The sequence below is a fragment of the Ostrinia nubilalis genome, chromosome 18, assembly GCF_963855985.1.
Source record: "Ostrinia nubilalis chromosome 18, ilOstNubi1.1, whole genome shotgun sequence".
NCBI lineage: Eukaryota > Metazoa > Arthropoda > Insecta > Lepidoptera > Crambidae > Ostrinia > Ostrinia nubilalis.
In genome coordinates this window covers 1,112,205-1,130,917 of record NC_087105.1, presented here as the reverse complement: position 1 = coordinate 1,130,917, position 18,713 = coordinate 1,112,205, and the positions used below count along the sequence as shown (strand labels likewise).

Genomic DNA, 18,713 nt, shown 5'->3' with positions numbered 1-18,713 from the left:
GTACCATACGATGGACACGTATGATACTTCTTCTTCTTCTTCCTCGGTCCCTCACTGATGAGGATCGCTATCACAAATAATGTTTCTCCACAAACTGCAATCATAAGCTGTGTGGACCGCACGATGCAAACTCCCGCCCACCGTCTTCCTCACCGCGTCCGACCATCTCGTCGGTGCCCTGCCCCGAGCGCGTCCCCCTTCATACTGTAATGATACTTAGGTCACACAAAAAGTATCTTTATCTTCGAACGCAACCAGATCTGAGGCTGGTGGCCATAGTAAATGTTGTTCGTCTTGGTAAGACCTTTCAAATGACACTACAAACATAACTATTGGAGCCGGGTACCATTCTGCAAAAAAGTATGTATATCTTCGTACACAACCAGATCTGAGGCTGGTGGTCATAGTAAAAGTTGTTCATCTTGGTAAGACCTTTCAAACGATACTAGACACATATCTATTGGAGCCGGGTACCATTTTGCCCATTGTCCTTTATAAGATTTTATCGGTTTGGCTTTTCAAAGAAAAGGGATATAAACCTTGGATTCCCCCTTTGGATTGGATTTGCCCCTAAATTGAGGTTGGAAGAGTTTTAAATGAGCAATAGCAAAGAGTCATAAAGCATCGAGTCAAATATTGTCTTTTAATGTAAAAAACAATTATTCATTATTTTTAATGAATTAATATGAATTTAATAAAACAATGCCAATTAGTACAACAATAAAGCCGAATAAATTCAGTTGATTGACGTCCCCTCGCGGAGGCACGTTCGCAGTCCATGCACGCTCTCGAGTGCATTTTGCATCTATACTAATATTATAAATGCGAAAGTAACTCTGTCCGTCTGTCTGTCTGTCTTGCTTTCACGCGTAAATCACTGAACCGAATTTGATGAAATTTGGCATAGAGATAGTTTGAGTCCCGGGAAAGGACATTGGATAGTTTTTATCCCGGTTTCGGAAAGTTTTTCTGTGACAGACAAAATTCCACGCGGGCGAAGCCGCGGGCAAAAGCTAGTTTGTTATAAAGACACGTCAGTTCGCGAAGCTAAGAATAATTACAATATCAACGAATAAAAAAGAAAACAATTATTGAAGAAAGTTGTTCACTTTCGTTGCAAAATAGGAATCACAAAACAGTTATTTCTCTTTTAAAATAAATGTGACTGACAGCTAGTGACTATATTTAATTCCGGCGACTTCTTGGCACTATTTCACATAAATGCTGGAATTTTATTCAAAAAAGGATTATTCAAGAATGATTAAACTAAACGAACAACATTTCAAACGCAAGTAATAAGAGTTACGAAACCACTTGCAGGCGATGCACGTAAAACTGTCTAGCTAGAGCTCCTTTATAATTCCATTTTAAATAAACGACAAAATATACAGTATGCAAAAATATCAATAGAGAGATGTTCGTAGGAGACTGAGGTGAGTTGTTACAAAGACAATTTCTCTGAACCTATGATGGTCTGTCGAGTTAGCAACTTGCGTTCTCTTTGGACACTCCACCTTGACTTATTTGACATATGCCCGTTTTCACCATCAATCCCTAATTTTTAAGTGACCCCAATGGTAACACATTACAAGCATGTTGTTTCCTTAAGGGACACTTAAAAATTAGGGACTGATGGTGAAAACGGGCATTAAGGTCCTCCATCCCCTAGATGGGGCAAAGGGCGTCCACAACAGTCCTCCATCGCGTTCGGTTACATTCCACAGTTTGCGTAAAATTGTCCGCTCGCTAACTGACATAGGTGCAAAGAAACCGATTTTTGTTATAACTACCTCTGTTACAATAACTGTCCTCGGTCTCCCCTACTACCGCAAATACTCAACCGTAACGCTTACGCCCGTATTCACAAACGATGCTTGTTTAAGTAAAGCAGAAAACCGAACGCACAGCGTTAAATAGAGCTGTGTAATTGGTTCGTGTGTCACCCTGTGCGTCAACACGCGCTGTGAGACCTCTTGGTAATGTTTGTGAATACGAGCGTTAAAAAGTTTCCTTATCCTGGTTCCACATTAACAACGTCAATTAAAAACTAAGCCCAATCAATGGCAGGTGAGTGACGTCCCCTCGTGCCCCATTCGGCCCCGAACCCCGGACTCGAGTGGCTTAGCTTTGTTTCGACGCCAATTAGCGACTAACGCGTGAAGTCTAATCAGTCTACAAACAATGACGCTTGTCAAAAGTGTAGAAGATATTTATTGGGAAGAAGAAAAGCAAACAAACAAGTCTTGATATTTATTTTGTCTAAAGTAAAAAACATTGATAAGAAAATTAACAGAAATATTAGTAACTAGCTGACCCGGTGAACTTCGTACCGCCTATGGTCATCATAAATAAATAAATAATGTAGGTTTCTAATGGTGAAAGACTTTTTCGGAGTAGCCAGTAGTTTCGGAGCCTTTCAATTTCAGAAATCAACTGTAGACTTACTGTAGATTTAGAAACCCTAAAACTATTGGATCTTAAAGAGTAAGTAAGCAAGAGGTACAATATTTGACACATAATTGACTTGTACATAACAGTACATTGGAAAAGGAAAAAGTAAAGGTTTATCTTAAAGTACAATTGAAAACAGAAAGTTCCTAGGACCAAAAAAATTTCCGATAAAAACATACATCACTACAAACCGTTTATCCCAATTTAACGACACATCCTTAACCTTGAATCAAAAAGAATTTCTCCACCACCCGAAAGGCCGAAGAGCAAAACCTCGCAACTGTCAGCAATAGAATTAATTACTCCGCACATAATCGCCGTAGGGCGGGCGGCGGTGGGCGGGGCGGGCGGTCCCGCCTATTGCAATTAAATAGCTTACGTTAAAGTAATTTCGCCGCGGCTGTAAAGTTTCATTATGGGGATAGCGTCTTTGATGCGCGGCCGTTGAACGTTGTTATTATAATTATTCTCTGTTCCTATTATTTTTCGGTTAATGAGAAATATTTTCGGTGTGTCCATGAATGTAGCGTAACAAGGTTATCAAAATGATAATCTAAATTATATAACTCAAAGGTGACTGACTGACTGACTGACTAACATAGTGGTCTATCAACGCACAGCCCAAACCACTGGACGGATCGGGCTGAAATTTGGCATGCAGGTAGATGTTATGATGTAGGCATCCGCTAAGAAAGAATTTTACGAATCTCCACCCCTAAGGGGGTAAAACAGGATCCACGCGAATGAAGTCGCGGGCGGCCGCTAGTTATAATTTAAAGTTAGTAACTATTCATATTTTTAAACATGATGTACCGTAGAGACACATTGGAACTTTAATTTTCATCGGCTGAACAAATGTAAGGCACGGTTTCCACCAAGACAGAGCGGAGCGGAGATATGTTTTGAATAACCAATCAGTTTTAATGCTGATTTTTTTTTATTGAATTGTCACAATGAAATCTGGTTGGTTATTTAAAACATTTCTCCGTTCCCTTGGTAAAACCTGACCTAAAACGACTTCAATGCGAAGTTGTGGGCTCAGCTAGGGCAGTAAAAAACGTTAATCTAAAACAATAGAACCAAGAATTAATTGCTTGCCCTTCCCCTTCTATCAAAAAGTCACGTTCGTTCGCCGGCGCCGGCGTGAGGCGAACTCAAGTGCTTAGGCTTCGTCCGTCGAAGCTTAAAGTGAAATAGAAAACAGATTTTATTTAATGTATCTTCGAGCCTATATCAGTTTATACTTAGCGTTGCTAGTTTAAAAACTATTAAACTCGTAGTTATAATCTAATCAGTAGGTCTTGTTAAAATATGTTTAATCTGTAATGTGAAGTTGGCAACACTGCCTGTCTGTCAGTTGTGTGCAGAAAATAAAAGTGAGCTATGGCGTCTTGAAAGTCTTCGTTTTATTTTACAAATAAAGTTCATCATTAATACTAAAAGGTTATGGGCACCTCAAATATATCGCTTCCGCAATTGTCTGCGGACAATTTCGGTCATTGGAAATTCCGAATTAGATGTTTGCTAGAAGAAAGGCAATTGATCGACACCTTGGACGATGACGAGGTAGATAAAAAGAGTGATTCGCGAGCGAAATCCATTATCGTACAGTGCATCACCGACAAACACTTAGATCTGGTGAAAGATGCAAAAACAACAAAAGAAATGTTTGCCATTTTGTGTTCTATTTTCGAGAGAAAATCCATCGTAAGCCGAATTCATATAAGGAAAAAGTTGCTAACCTTAAAACTGCAAAACAACGAGAAATTGGAGGAATATTTCCTGAAATTCGAGTCAATAATCAGAGAATTAGAGAATGCAGACAAGAAACTTGATGAAGAGGAGAAAATTACCTATCTTTTGTTGGGACTTACTGAAAAATACAACACTCTGGTAACGGCACTGGAAACAATGAATGAAAAGTTAACATTAGATTTTGTGAAAGGAAGATTACTGGATGAGGAACTGAGGAGTGCAGGACAGGATGAACAGAACCAGCAACCCCACCAGATGGCATTCAAAACCAATGCAATAATATGCTACAAATGTAAAAAGGAAGGCCACAAGAGCTTTGAATGTCGATCCAATGCAGCAAGAACAACAAGTGGTAATTATAGAGGAAGAGGTTATAGAGGTCGTAGCCGAGGCAGAGGGTATCATCAGAGTCAAAGTCATGCTGCAACTACAGAGGAAGATCAACGAGAATTTACATTCTCAATACTCAATACTCAATAGTCAATAGTTTATTGCTTCCATAATGTTTACAAAAGGTGTTATTGGTAAGGTAAGATACAATTATGGACCCTGTCGGGCACTGCATTTTAGGAGAGAGGAAGTAGTAATTATCAAATTTATTTTTAATCTGTTTTATTATTATTATACTTATTTAATATTTATTATTCATTATACTTATATTTATATTTTCATCTAAATTATTGCACTTAGGGCTACTTTTTTTGGCAGGATTTAGTTTTGGTATGTTATGTATATTATATCCTATTATATTAAAATTTATATACTTAGCATATTTATTTATTATTGTATTTACTTATTATTGTATACCTGGTATATTTATTTATTTAAAATTTATAGCATTTGAGGTTTATTTATTGCACATTATATTATATTTTACCATACATACTTAGTTGCATTTTTATTAGAACTTGTCTTCTAAGTATTCTTTAATGTTGTAATAGCTTTTATTAATAAGGAAGAGTTTTAATTTCTTAACAAAGATATTCAGTTTTGTTTCGGTTTTGAGAAAATTGGGTAGCTTATTAAATATTTTTATAGACATTACCAACGGACCGGAAGAAAACATTGACATTTTGGAATAAGGTAAGTTTAATTTATTTCTGTGTCTAAGTTGATGGGTGGTTTGGACATGTTCTCTTTTAGTGTAGAATTCAGGGTATTTAAAGACAAATTTACATATTTCTAAGATGTAGATACACGGTAAAGTTAAAATTTTAAGTGTTCTAAAATGTGGTTTGCAAGTGTCCGTCTGTTCTATATTTACAAGTATTCTAATTAATTTCTTTTGTAGAGTAAAAATTGTAGGTGCGTCAGTGCTATTTCCCCATAATATAATTCCATAGGAGAGCCATGAATGGGCATATGCATAGTAGGTGGTTAATGCTGTGGATAAGTTTGTGGTCTTTTTAATTTCACGGAGGGCATATGAGAAACTGGATATTTTTGCTCTTACTTTTTTTATATGGGGTTTCCAACTAAGATGAGTGTCTATTGTTAATCCGAGCAATGTAAACTCGTTAACTACCTCCAACTGAGCCCCTTCAAAGGTGAAGTTTATATTTATAGGTGGCTTTTGATGTGGATGGAAAGACATTAATTTAGTTTTCTTGAAATTAATTTCTAGATTGTGTTTTTGCAGCCAGTTTACTGTTGTGGTAAGTACATTCTTCAGAGTTACATCTAGATTTAGGTTTGTTTTACATGGGAGGAGCAAGGATACATCGTCGGCAAATAGAAATTCTTATCTGGAACCGAGAACCAATGCAACATATTTGAAGAAAAAGAAAATATAGAATGGATCATCGACTCAGGATGCACGGAACATCTCATTCAACAAAAGTATATGAAGTATATGAGCGACATTACTGAAATTGAACCAGAAATGAAGATATATATTGCAAATGGAGACTACGTGATTGCCAAGAAAAAAGGGACAATAACATTAAAGTGTAGCGGTCATAAATTAACTTTGAATGCTCTTATAGTTGATAACTTATCATTTAACCTAATTTCAGTCAAAAAGATAGTGCAAAAAGATTGTAATGTTCAGTTTACTAAAAATGAAGTAAAGATTCGTAAAAACTATTCAAATGATTGTATTACAGGGTATTGTAAAGGAAAACTATTTGTTCTAAAAGCATCTTTATTTTCAGAAAACAATTTTTGTGGTATCAGCAAAGGATTTTTATGGCACAACAGATTAGGTCATGTTAACAGGCACAGTTTGAATATCATGCAGCTTCCTGTCTCCAACAAGCCATGTGGACCATGTATGATGGGTAAGTCGACTCGTCAGCCATTTCCACACACTCCGAAGCCGAGGTCATCACACATTGGTGAACTTCTTCATACTGATGTAGCTGGACCTGTAAACATAAAAGGGATTAATGAAGAACTATACTATCAGGTAATTGTTGATGATTTTTCACATTTTGTAGTAGTTTATCTATTAAAAAGTAAAGATGAAGCGACTAATAACTTAATTAAATATATTAAAAACATTGAAAATCAGCAAGACACTAGAGTAAAAAGAATACGTTGCGACAATGGAGGTGAATTTAAGAATAAAGTCATAGAATCTTTTTGTATAGAGAAAGGAATAAATATTGAATATACTCGCCCCTACTCACCCCAACAAAATGGAGTTTCTGAAAGGATGAACAGGACTCTCTACAACAAAGCGAGAACTCAAATTTTAGAGACAAATCTTCCAAAACATTTATGGGGAGAGGCCATACTTGCTTCAGCTTACCAACTTAACAGATGTCCCTCATCAGCTATTAATTTTCAGATACCAGCAGAAGTCATGTTTGGATCTCTAGACCTGAGTAGACTGCGTGTTTTTGGAAGCAAAGCTTGGGCTATTCAACTACCCAAAGGAAATAAATTTGAAGAAAGAGCTCACGAAATGAGATTAGTGGGTTATGCCCCTAATGGTTATCGACTGTGGAATCCAAAAGAAAACAAGATAGTAATATCAAGAGATGTGAGATTTGATGAGGAAGACATTAAGTACAAACCAATAAATGAAGAGACAAAAAAGGAACAAAGATATACTTATGGTGAAGAAAATGAAAATGACATGAATACAGGATGTGACAACAATGAAGACGACTCAAATACAGGATGTGACACAATTGGACTAAAAGATAGATCGGATAAAAATGAACAAAGGCAGAATACTGAAAGAAACCCACAAGTAAGACCACAAAGAACAATTAGAAGACCTAACTACCTAAAAGACTATGAGACATATGATAATAATAATGAAAGTGATTATGAAAGTAGTGAATCTAACATAGCATATTGTTTGAACACCTTTGTTGACACAGAACCAATTACCTACAAAGAAGCTATTAAAAATCCAGAATGGACAGAAGCAATAAAGAAAGAACTAGATGCTCACAAAAAACTACAAACCTGGGAATCTTCTATTCTACCGGATGGACATAAAGCTATTGACACTAGATGGATCTTCAAGCAAAAGTCAGATGGAACAAAGAAAGCTAGATTAGTAGCTAAAGGCTATCAAGAAAATAATACCTATGATGTTTATGCACCAGTTGCTAGAATGTCTACTGTGAGATTATTGTTAAGTATATCACTACAAGAGAATAAACCAATAAGACAGATGGACATACCTACAGCTTTTTTAAATGGAAACCTGGAAAAAGAAATATTTATAAAATACCCAGAAGGAATAAAGGAAGAAAAAGGAAAAGTATTGAAACTGAGAAAAGCACTTTACGGATTGAAAGAAGCGCCGAGATGCTGGAATGAGAGAGTTCACAACTTCTTTATTGAAAATAACTTTGAGCAATCTAAATATGATGTTTGTCTATACTTTAAACCTGGAACTTGGGCACTAATTTTTGTTGATGATTTCTTATTAATGGGGAATTTTGAAGAGATAAAAGAAAAACTACAGACAGAATTCAAAGCAAAAGATTTGGGAGATATAAAAGAATATTTAGGAATGGAAATACACAGAAGTAATGATACTATATGTATAAAACAAGAAAAACTGATAAGAAAAATACTGAAGAAATTTGGAATGGAGGACAGCAAAGCAGTAAAAACACCTATGGAGAAAGAACCTATAACTACAGAAGAGGAGGAGATAGTAAATGTACCTTATAGAGAACTAATTGGAAGCCTTACTTACCTTTCGGTGACAAGTAGACCCGATATCACCTATGCAACTTCTTTCTTGAGTAGATACCTGGATAAACCTATATCACAGCACTGGAAAGCAGCGAAAAGAATTTTAAGATACCTAAAAAACACTTTTAATAAAGGACTTACATATTTCAGGACTGACAAACCAATACAGCTAATAACATACACAGATGCAGACTGGGGAAGTGACAAAACTGACCGCAAAAGTGTGAGTGGATCTGCAACTTATTTTGGTAAGAATTTAATATCTTGGTCATCAAAAAAACAATGTACCGTCTCACTATCATCTGCAGAGGCCGAGTACATAGCAGCAGCTTCAGCCACAACAGAGCTCATCTATCTAAAAGGTATTTTGAATAACTTTTACAGTCATAATTTTGAATCCTTGCTTTTGATTGATAATCAGAGTGCTATAAAAATAATAACCAATAGGGAAAATGGTAAAAGAACAAAACACATTGACATTAAATATCATTATATTAAAGATGCAGTTAGAAATCATAAAATTAACATTACATATGTACCAACTGAACATAATGTATCAGATATATTTACAAAACCACTATGTGAGATTAAACATAACTATTTTACATCTAAGTTGAATATTGTGTAACCAAGTAAATAAGTAAAATAATGTATAAACAGTAAATAAGTAAAAATTATGTAATAATGTAAACAGCAAATAAGTAAAAATAAAATGTAAAATTCATTGAAAGTTCATCTAAACTGAATAGTATTGTATAAGTTAAATAAAATCTAAAGTTCATTTAATATTGTATAATGTTTAAAAGTTAAAAAGAAAGCATTTAAAATTGTATGACTTATTAAAGTAGTCTATTATAAATACACATGGCAATGTTACAAATGCTTATGATTTTAACATTGAAGGGGGGTGTTAAAATATGTTTAATCTGTAATGTGAAGTTGGCAACACTGCCTGTCTGTCAGTTGTGTGCAGAAAATAAAAGTGAGCTATGGCGTCTTGAAAGTCTTCGTTTTATTTTACAAATAAAGTTCATCATTAATACTAAAAGGTCTAGGATGATAGGTGCCACGATAAGCGTTTATCACGCCATTTTATCGATTTTACGGGATAAGTCCATACATTTGTCGTCTAAAATGATCGAGAAGATTTTATCACGGCGCGCATCCTAGCCCGGCTGGACTCGTATCCGTCGACAATCCGTAGTTACAATCAATTTATTATCACTGAACTTCAGGTTGTTTTATTAAAATGTAAATTGTTCACGAAATATCAACCATATCAGTTTGCTTTTAATAAAAAACCTTAAAAATCTACGAAACGTTACTGTGCACAGAATCGTAGAAACGTAGAAAGTGCTACGAGAGCTGTAGCGACTGTAGCAATATTTCGTTTGCCTAGCTCGTAGCGCTCGTAGTAATCCCGTAGCAATCAATACTACGGGACGTAGGCCCAAATGTAACATATTTTTACGTGTTGACGTTTAATTTTTGTTGAAAGTTTAAACTATCTACAATAGTTTATTTACGATAAAACAAATTTAATATTAGCTGAACCCCAACAGGTACTTAAGGCAAGATATTTGCATATGATATTAAATAAAAATCATTAATTATTATTTTTAAATATGTATTTTAGACACCACGGGCGCTACTTTTTCTTAGCACTGACCCATTTGTAGTCCCGAAGCAGTAGTGATAAGGGTTACAGTAGTACAGGGACGTGTAAAAGAGCTTTTTATAAGTTTATTTTGCAGAATAAATGAATTTGGATATGAGTATAAATGAGTCATTATAATAATTTTCGTTGTCCCCAGGTGTACGAGCTGGAGCGAAGGTTCAAGCAGCAGAAGTACCTGTCAGCGCCGGAGCGGGAGCACCTGGCCTCCCTCATACACCTCACGCCTACGCAGGTCAGTCATTATATGAGGTTTTTAACCGACTTTAAGAAAAGGAGGAGCTCTTGGCTTGCACTGCATTCATACAACCCCAATCGTAAAGAAACAAACAGCGTTGTGGCGATTTGAAAAGAAGCAACGAAACTACTTACAGGAAGACCAATTTAAGAAAATTTTGTCAGAAATTTAGTTGTATACAGAAATGCTCCATTCTTCAAGCACTATGTCGTTTTTTGTTCTCCAGTATAATTTTATGCTCCAAACAGCTTATGACCGCAGTCTGTAGAGGAACACTTTATGTATGTGGTCGCGATCCTCATCAGTGAGGCACTGTTGACTGTGAGGTTTTATTTTATAACAAAGGTTCGCCCCTTTGCAACGTCGGCGACGAATTAATTGCCATTTTTGTTTTTTTAAACAAAAATTACTTTTGTAATTCGTGTGTGAAAATAGGTCAAAGCCTCAGCGTCTTAACAGAAGAATTTTAGAGAAAATTAGATTACCAGTGAAACATCCTTTTTATCACTTACAAACAAACATTCCGGGGGTAGATGTGGGAAAAGTCACCCCACAAACAAAAGCCAAAGACACGTGTAATAAACACTCCGACTGTAACCAATCGTGTACCGGGGCGGAGCCCGAGGCGCTGTCGGTGCCAGGACACATAAATCACGAGTAATCGCTTTCATGGCCCCCTATTCCCCCGGTCGTGGCAAGAACCGTTGCCCCGGGCGCCAGGGTGTCTGTGCCCGGATATCCCCTGGCTTTGTTGGCCGATCAAATTGAGGTTGTCACAACAAATTACCAGAGCGTTATAAAGCAATATACTTGTAGACATGTCTGTCTTTAGAGAAAGGAAAGAGATATCAGATAACTTAATAAAGTTCTTACGGTTTGTTATGCAAGTCAATATGTTTTGACCCTTAGAATATTGAGAATTTCATGGCATAGTAGCTAATATCGAACTTTTAGGGCTTAGAGGGTAAGAAAGCTTATGATGTTGCACTCAATCTCCAAGAAATTTTAGCATTTTATAGGATGCGTTTCACATCCTCGATAAACTAATTTTAGGGTAAGTACGAGTATTCCTCTTATGTTGTACCATGTTAGAAATATAGAAAAACTTTATTATATTATAGCGTTCCGTCAGAAGTTCAGAGAGAAACAATTTAGATTTTTATACCGTGTTTTTGATTGCCGAACGCGCGATAATGACTTTCTGTGAAAAACCAACGAGGGTGAAGACAGTAGGTACCTTACAGATAATTTCTACGCACCACTCGTTCACCCAATACGCGGTACTCGCGGCGACGTCACTAATTCGAGACGGCCCTCGAGTTCAAAAATCAAACAACTTGGAGCATCCTCGGCTGTATCAAAGCTATCCACTGCTGCGCCCGCCGGCGCGTGAGCGGCTAACAAGGCAGACGTCTTGGGGCGATGTGTCGTAACAAGGGGCAGGTAGGGTAGCGAGGAAAAAAGTCGGATATTAAGCTGGTCGGGCTACTTGGTTTATACTAATTGGAAGTTCGAAATAGCTAGCTTGCTGTCCTTGTAACGCCTCAATGGATACGTAGAGCGTAGGTACTTACCTAACAAAAATAGCGTACAAAAATACCGACTTAGCAAAATACTTATACTCAACCAACTGTTTTAAAAGTAACCCTGGATTGGATTTGCTATGGTGATCTCGGCTGCATGCTCTGTTATTTACTCCGGGGTACGACAGACCAAACCGGGCCGAATCGTAGCAAACATCACGCCATTATATTTATTAATATCTGCCACGCGCACGCGCCCCGTTTTCCCACATCCGCGATTTGAAATCCTTCATGACAAAAACTCGATAATCTGCGCCGTGTCAATATAAATTTTATAAACTCTCCGTAACCCCACAATGGATCGTAAACATCCATGAATAATCTCCATTTTGGGGGTGTCGCGGCATTGCTAGGGTTATGCCACAGTTTAAATCAGAGCAGTAGGTCAAGTACAACTAACTGTTGATTATGTATTTTCAATAACGAATAATGCGATTTCATGGATACTTTTTGAACATTAAGGTGCGGGATCAACTTTGTTCAGTGACTACTTTGTGGTTTGTTTCTTGATGATTTAGATTTTTTGATTTTGACACACATAGTTCAAATCGTCGGGTGTGCCCAATACTTTTGTGTTGATGCAATCAATTATTGCAGATATTTTTAAATATTAGAGATCTCAAATCATTGATCTGAAAAATTAATAGACCCAAGTCATAAGCCAAGCCTATATTCCACAGATTACCTACTTCTCCTTCCTCCACTGCGTTCGCGCCAAAACAAACGTCAAACGGACAATGGCGGCGCGCGGCAAACTCGCGATTATAATGGCGCATTGTCGACGTTAATTGCGCCGCGTGTTGACGCATGTAGGCTTTGTGCCGCTAATGCCGCGATAGATATTAATTAATTGGCGGGACTAACAGGTAGTATGTAATTGGCATGGACATGCAATGTTGAAGCACCACTAGGCATACAAATATGTAATAATATTACCTACACTACATATTTTGTGTGTTCTCTTAGAATATTTACGTCAGATCGCAAGTTGTAACAGGCATCGGCATTATTATTATTTGGGTGACTAATTTCTTGATGCGTTTTTTGAATAAAATTCTACATCGACTGTCATCTTTTTCACGACTCCTCAAAATCAATTCATGAACGAATAATACTATCCCCACTATCCAATTGATTGTTATTAATTCCCATTTTTTATTAATCAAGCAAACCGATTTCATAATTTTAAAGTAGTTTTACAATATTTATACCAGCTGGTGTTCTCAAAATTGGAGTAGGAATTTTTCCGTATCCAATAAAACTTGAACAAACTGCTAATTATTTTTGCTATCTTTGTATCACAATATCACCGTTACTATACAAATTAGGGTGAATCAGCCGTGCACAGGATAAGTGCTGTGACTAACGCAGCAAATGGTCGCAGGCGCAATACAAACAGCGCAGTAATCCGATACGGCGTCGCGGATAATGTGCGGGGCACGCGCCGGCCCGGGCAAAGACATAAACATTCTTCTTTTAAGCTGTGGTTCTAGTAGACCCACATTTTAAAAGAAAACGAAAAAGTACTTGTCTAATAGAAGCACATTTAAAAAAGAACATTAATCTTCTTTCGTTTATTAAAACAGATGTCATTTATATGCTTTTCCGTTATTTTTGGCATTTGGCGAAAGCTCAACATCTGTGCTTAACCGAGTGGTTAGAACTTAGATATGGGTCGCAAAGGTGGTGCTGGTGGAATCTTGAGTTTTGGGGAAATTGTATTGGTTATGTTGTCGCCGCGTGGGACGTCCACCCACAAGGTGGACCGACGACATCATAAAGGTAGCAGGAAAGCGCTGGACGCAGGCCGCTACCAACCGGGTAACATGGAAAGCATTGGGGGAGGTCTATGTTCAGCAGTGGACGTCCTATGGCTGAGATAATGATGATGATGATGATGTTGTCACCGCATAACTTTTACGCATAATGTTATTCAAGATAGACTGTTAGCTAATTACGAGTACCTAGCTGTTAATTTTCATAATTTTCCATTGGGTGTTTCATGCCCGTTTTCACCATCGATCCCTAATTTTTAAGTGACCCCTATGAAAACAAAATGCCTGTTATGTGGTACCACAGGGGTTACTTAAAAATTAGGGATTGATGGTGAAAACGGGCATCAGACTAATGATTTTGAGGATTTATTATGTTTTTAGCTAGGAATGCGTAGACATTTGGCACAACGCTTATTTGTATCGTTTCGAATTTAAGCCAGTAGGTACCTACTTAACTAAGTTACTTTACTTTAGGGTTTATCCTTGAATCCGTAATCTAATAAGCGAACTCAGCATTAACTCCGACGAAGGCAAACGCATCCCGCGCATATTCATGCCGCGCTCAAACAGTAATAAAGCAGGCTGAGGGATGTCCCATCGCGGCAGCTGGGGCTGGGACGTCCCTGTAGGTATCATCTATTAAAACAAGTGCGTCCGATTCTTAAGTACTATTTAAATAGTCTATACAAATAAATAAAGACTGACTTAAATATAGCGTCCTCTTGTTAGTGGTTTGTAACTGGGACGATTAATCTATACTAATACAAGTTACCCTGTCTGTCTGTCTGTCTCACTTTCACGCTTAAACACTGAACCGATTTTGATGTTTGGCAAAGAGATAGTTTGAGTCCCGGGAAAGGAAATAGGATAGTTTTTATCCTGGTTTTTGAAACAGGGACGCGCGCGATAAAGTTTTTCTGTGACAAAATTCCACGCGGGCGAAGCCGCGGGCGGAAAGCTAGTAAATAAAATATACAGAACACTTTTTCTAAGAGCAAAGTGAAAAGTTGATTTTCCGGTCCAGAAAATGTCGTCAAATTACGATAAATACGGAAATGTTGCCTATTAGGGGATTTAACAGGCTATGCTTTTGTAGTTCTCTAAGGCATGATGCTTGGTCAAATACGTCTATTTCTTGAACTCTGGCTGCTCACTTACAGCTATATTCTGGTCTAGAGTACCTACGAATCACCCAAATTGAAAGTATCTGTTGTATGGCGATGAAAAAATCATTTGTGGTCCTCTTATGTGTTTTAGGTATACCTTTCTTAATAAATAAACTGTCCCGTTTTGCAGTACACCACCGCAGCTTGCACTGTCCCAGTAAGCCCTAGCAGCTCTATCCACTATTTGACCTCTCTCGCAAACAGAGGGCTCGCGTTTCGCGTATTTAACCTAAGTAAATTTCGATGTTCCGCCGCCACTGTTAGCTCTGCTCCCCGGTCGCCATTTTCAAATGTAAATGTCACTTTGATTTCTTCATAATCCTAATGGCTGGTGATTTGCGGGTTCCAGCCAGTCTTGGCTTATTAACTTTTTGGTTTGAGGGGAGGATTTTGGATTTTCGAGAAAGATTGAGCTTTCATCAATGTAGGTTTTGTGCTGTTTGAACGTGAAACTCTAATAGGCATTGAACTCGCTCTGCAGTAGAAGTTGACAAAAAAGGCAGACTTATTAATCAAAATCGTTCATTTGATGTCTTCTTGCTTACTTTGTTTCTATTCCGATACTATCGATCGACAAACTCACACGGAAGTCGCACACTTGCTCATAACCCAAAAAAACTAAACAAAAGCTTGCAACTGGCACAAAACGCGCATCCCTCATTGTCTTTGGTCTTGTCTGTGGCCGTTTGTCTCTGGCACGGAGCCGGATGAGCGATGCGGGCGCGCCCTAATGGAGGCAATGAGATAATGCGCCGTAGACAATGAGTGGATGTCAAATCTTGTTGCTGGCTGGAAAACATCGGGTTTGATTCGCGGTGGGCGATCACCCTGATACCTAACCACTTCAATCAGCAACTGTCGTGTCGTCTGATGGGTGGCAATTCCAACCAGTCAGTTAAAAGGTTGCGCAATTTGTAACGGGAGCGTTGAACCCACATTTGCAATTTGTAGAGTTAACTAATCCAAAGTTCGGAATTCTCTTTACAAGTCTTTCTTCGATAAAATCGTTCAAAATAGGCTTTTTCAAGAGGCATTAACGTACTTGTGAAGTTGATTACATTTAGGCAAAATCAGACCAGATCCATTATTAAGGCTGAACAAATATTGGCTGAGCCGCGGCTTATCTCTCGAGAGCGCTATAATTTCCGATTATTCCACTCAACTTTTTTCCCTGTAATCGCCGTGGGAGCTCAATACACTCCTCTCAAAGGCTGGCCGAAATAAAATCATCTGGTTATTTAAAAAGAAGTTCAAATAGAAAAAATATTAAAGTTCCAAATTCAAAAATTGTTTACGGTATCATTGTCCGAATCCGACCGCGGCTATTCAGGGTAGGCAACATGACAAAACCAATTTATGAAAAAAAATTGATTCGTTTCCGCTGCGGTTGTGTAATAGCGCGAAAAATGGTTGATATAAGTGCGGTATATTCGGTGGATGCGTCTTATTTTGTTGATAATAAGTAATTCGTTGGGTATTAGGTTTTGTGAATGGGGCGTTTGCTTTGTGTCGGAGATTAGCGATATATTTCGGAGGATAATGCACCTGCGCAAGGCAGGTACCTGTGTGCATCGGGCATTACTTGCGGTGTTTGCGTAGGTCGCTTTATTCATTGACGTTTTGTGCGTGCTTATTCATATTTTTTTGTTTCAAAAGGCTTAGAATGCACTTGAGAGAAATGAGATTAACTACTTATAATTTAACTACTTATAAGTCCTCTATTTTAAGAGTAGTTTGTAGTTACACAGATCAAACGTAAGAAGTGCTTGAAGCCTTCTTTCGATTCAATAAATAAAATATATAAAATGTAGTTATTTATTGCCTTCGAACCATAATATACATTGGTAGGTACAGGAAATTGAGTCTTTCAATTAATAAGTTACACCGAAAGCAATTGGACCTGACTCAGTCTACGTCGTAAGGAGAGATCCTTGCAACGCTGGTTTTCAGCCATGCCCTATTCTCTAAGATGTTGAACAAGAATAAAGATTATATGGATTGAGGATAAACTTCAAAGGACTCATCTGTAATATTTTTTTACTCTCCGCATACACTTCTCTACATTTTAACGTCGTACTTGTAGGTATGTAGGGAGTTTCATATACCCAAATGAAAGTAAAAACATAAAATAACCTCCACCCTCACATTTGGCAATTAGCTAAAGCTTTTTACAAGTAACTTGAAGTACATACGTTTCGCATGAGCACCGAACTCGGGACCCCTGCCCGCGGAGCGTGAGCGCAAACATTCGAGCTGCAATACTAAATTAATATTTGTTAATACTCGCTTATAGACTGACGTTGAGATGTAATTACTTTCGGCAAATAGTGCTCAGTTAATACATTTTGTGTTATGAAACGAGTCGACGTTAAGTCGAACATGTTATGAGAAGATTTGTAATTAAAAACATTTTATTATTTTAACACACGTTGTGTTTATAAGCTCTTATCAAAGTACATATTTACTTGTACATATTTGTTAAGCACATTGATACAAGCACATGTGGATATAAGAGTATTCTAAGTGTCTTGCCTGCTTGTACCTATACCTTTCTTACAAATACAAATTTAAAGAAGCCTGGTTGAGAGCTTTTGTGATTGAAATTATAGGTTCCAAATTGAAATAAACAGGGGATTTCTTTAAAATGTAGAGACAGATTTCCTGATGTCACACGTTTTATAAATTGCCACCTTGTCGCCACAGCTTCTTAATCTGTAATCACCTGTGAAAACATCGCTCTACAAACCGGAGCGAAAACGAAGAATACGTCGCATACTCTCACGTCGCTTTCGATTGGATTTAATCAAAATATGATCTTAATTACAAGTGAATATGGTTTGGTATTGGTTGAGTTAAGTATTGAGGTTGGATTCGCCGTAATATTTTGATAGTAACGAAATAAATGAGGCGCATTGATCGCCTGTCACGCAGCGTGTTTGCTCAGCGCGGGCGCAGCGTTCCTCACACAATGAAGTGCGAGAATCAGCCTTTGTGCTGCGGCTGACAAATCAATCATGCGCGCGCACGGCAGTTTAAAATGACTGCAGATTAAATCGGGAATAAAAAACCTAAGAATCTTATAAAAGTTCCAAAAAAATCAAGTCAAAATCGTTAAAGTATTTGCTGTAGGGAAGGTTTTCGCAAAATTTTCTTATTGCCAAAATCTGTATGATATACATAATGTATAAGGCTCAGGTAATAAGACATAATTAGGTAAAGAATAAGTAAGTATGTAAGTGGATAACAACAGAAGTCAAGTTTCATTTCAAAAAAATTGTTGATCATAGCAAACATCTTAATTGCTCTGGAGTATGTTAATAATTATCTTTACCCAGAAAAACAGCTTAACTTATACGCCTCTTGTAATACTTGTGTTGTTTTATTATTAAGTTAAGTCATTAAGAATACCTTGTTGTATCGCATTTAATTTGAGCTTGATATTGTTGCCTACCACAAATGAGTTAGCAACAAAATCAATGGAATTAAGAATTTAACGAACAATCAACCAATATTGTTTTATGACGTCTGTCAACATTTCCAAGACGCTAACAAACAAATTCCAAGGTATTAAAAATTAAAGTGTAGAATCATCGTTGAAAAAATTACTCTACCAAATGAAGAGTTAAACAAATACGAGAGCAATCTTTATTTATAATAATTGTAGCCCGCGATGGTGCAAGTCATCGTTCACAGAAACGGAACACCTACGCTGTCCGTGAGCTACGCCTTTGCCAAGGCACGTTCGAATTTCAAACGTATGTCATTCGGAATAAATCAAATTAGAACCTGTCAGCGCTATTGGCGCCAAAATTGACTTGTATTGTCAAGATGACAGCGGTTTGGGTGGCCGCCATTTTGGATTTAATGAGGGCAAGGTTAGGTTTCTTTTACATGTAGAGTGGTAGG

General features: G+C 37.4%; 1 protein-coding gene across 1 annotated transcript in view; it reads left to right on the top strand.

The window, feature by feature from the left end:
- Positions 1 to 18,713, top strand: part of LOC135080833 (thyroid transcription factor 1-like) — a 47,715-nt gene that overhangs the window by 23,330 nt on the left and 5,672 nt on the right. The window contains exon 4 of the mRNA XM_063975558.1: positions 10,185 to 10,280. Coding sequence (XP_063831628.1) covers positions 10,185 to 10,280 — 96 coding nt within the window. The remainder of the gene's footprint in view (positions 1 to 10,184; positions 10,281 to 18,713) is intronic.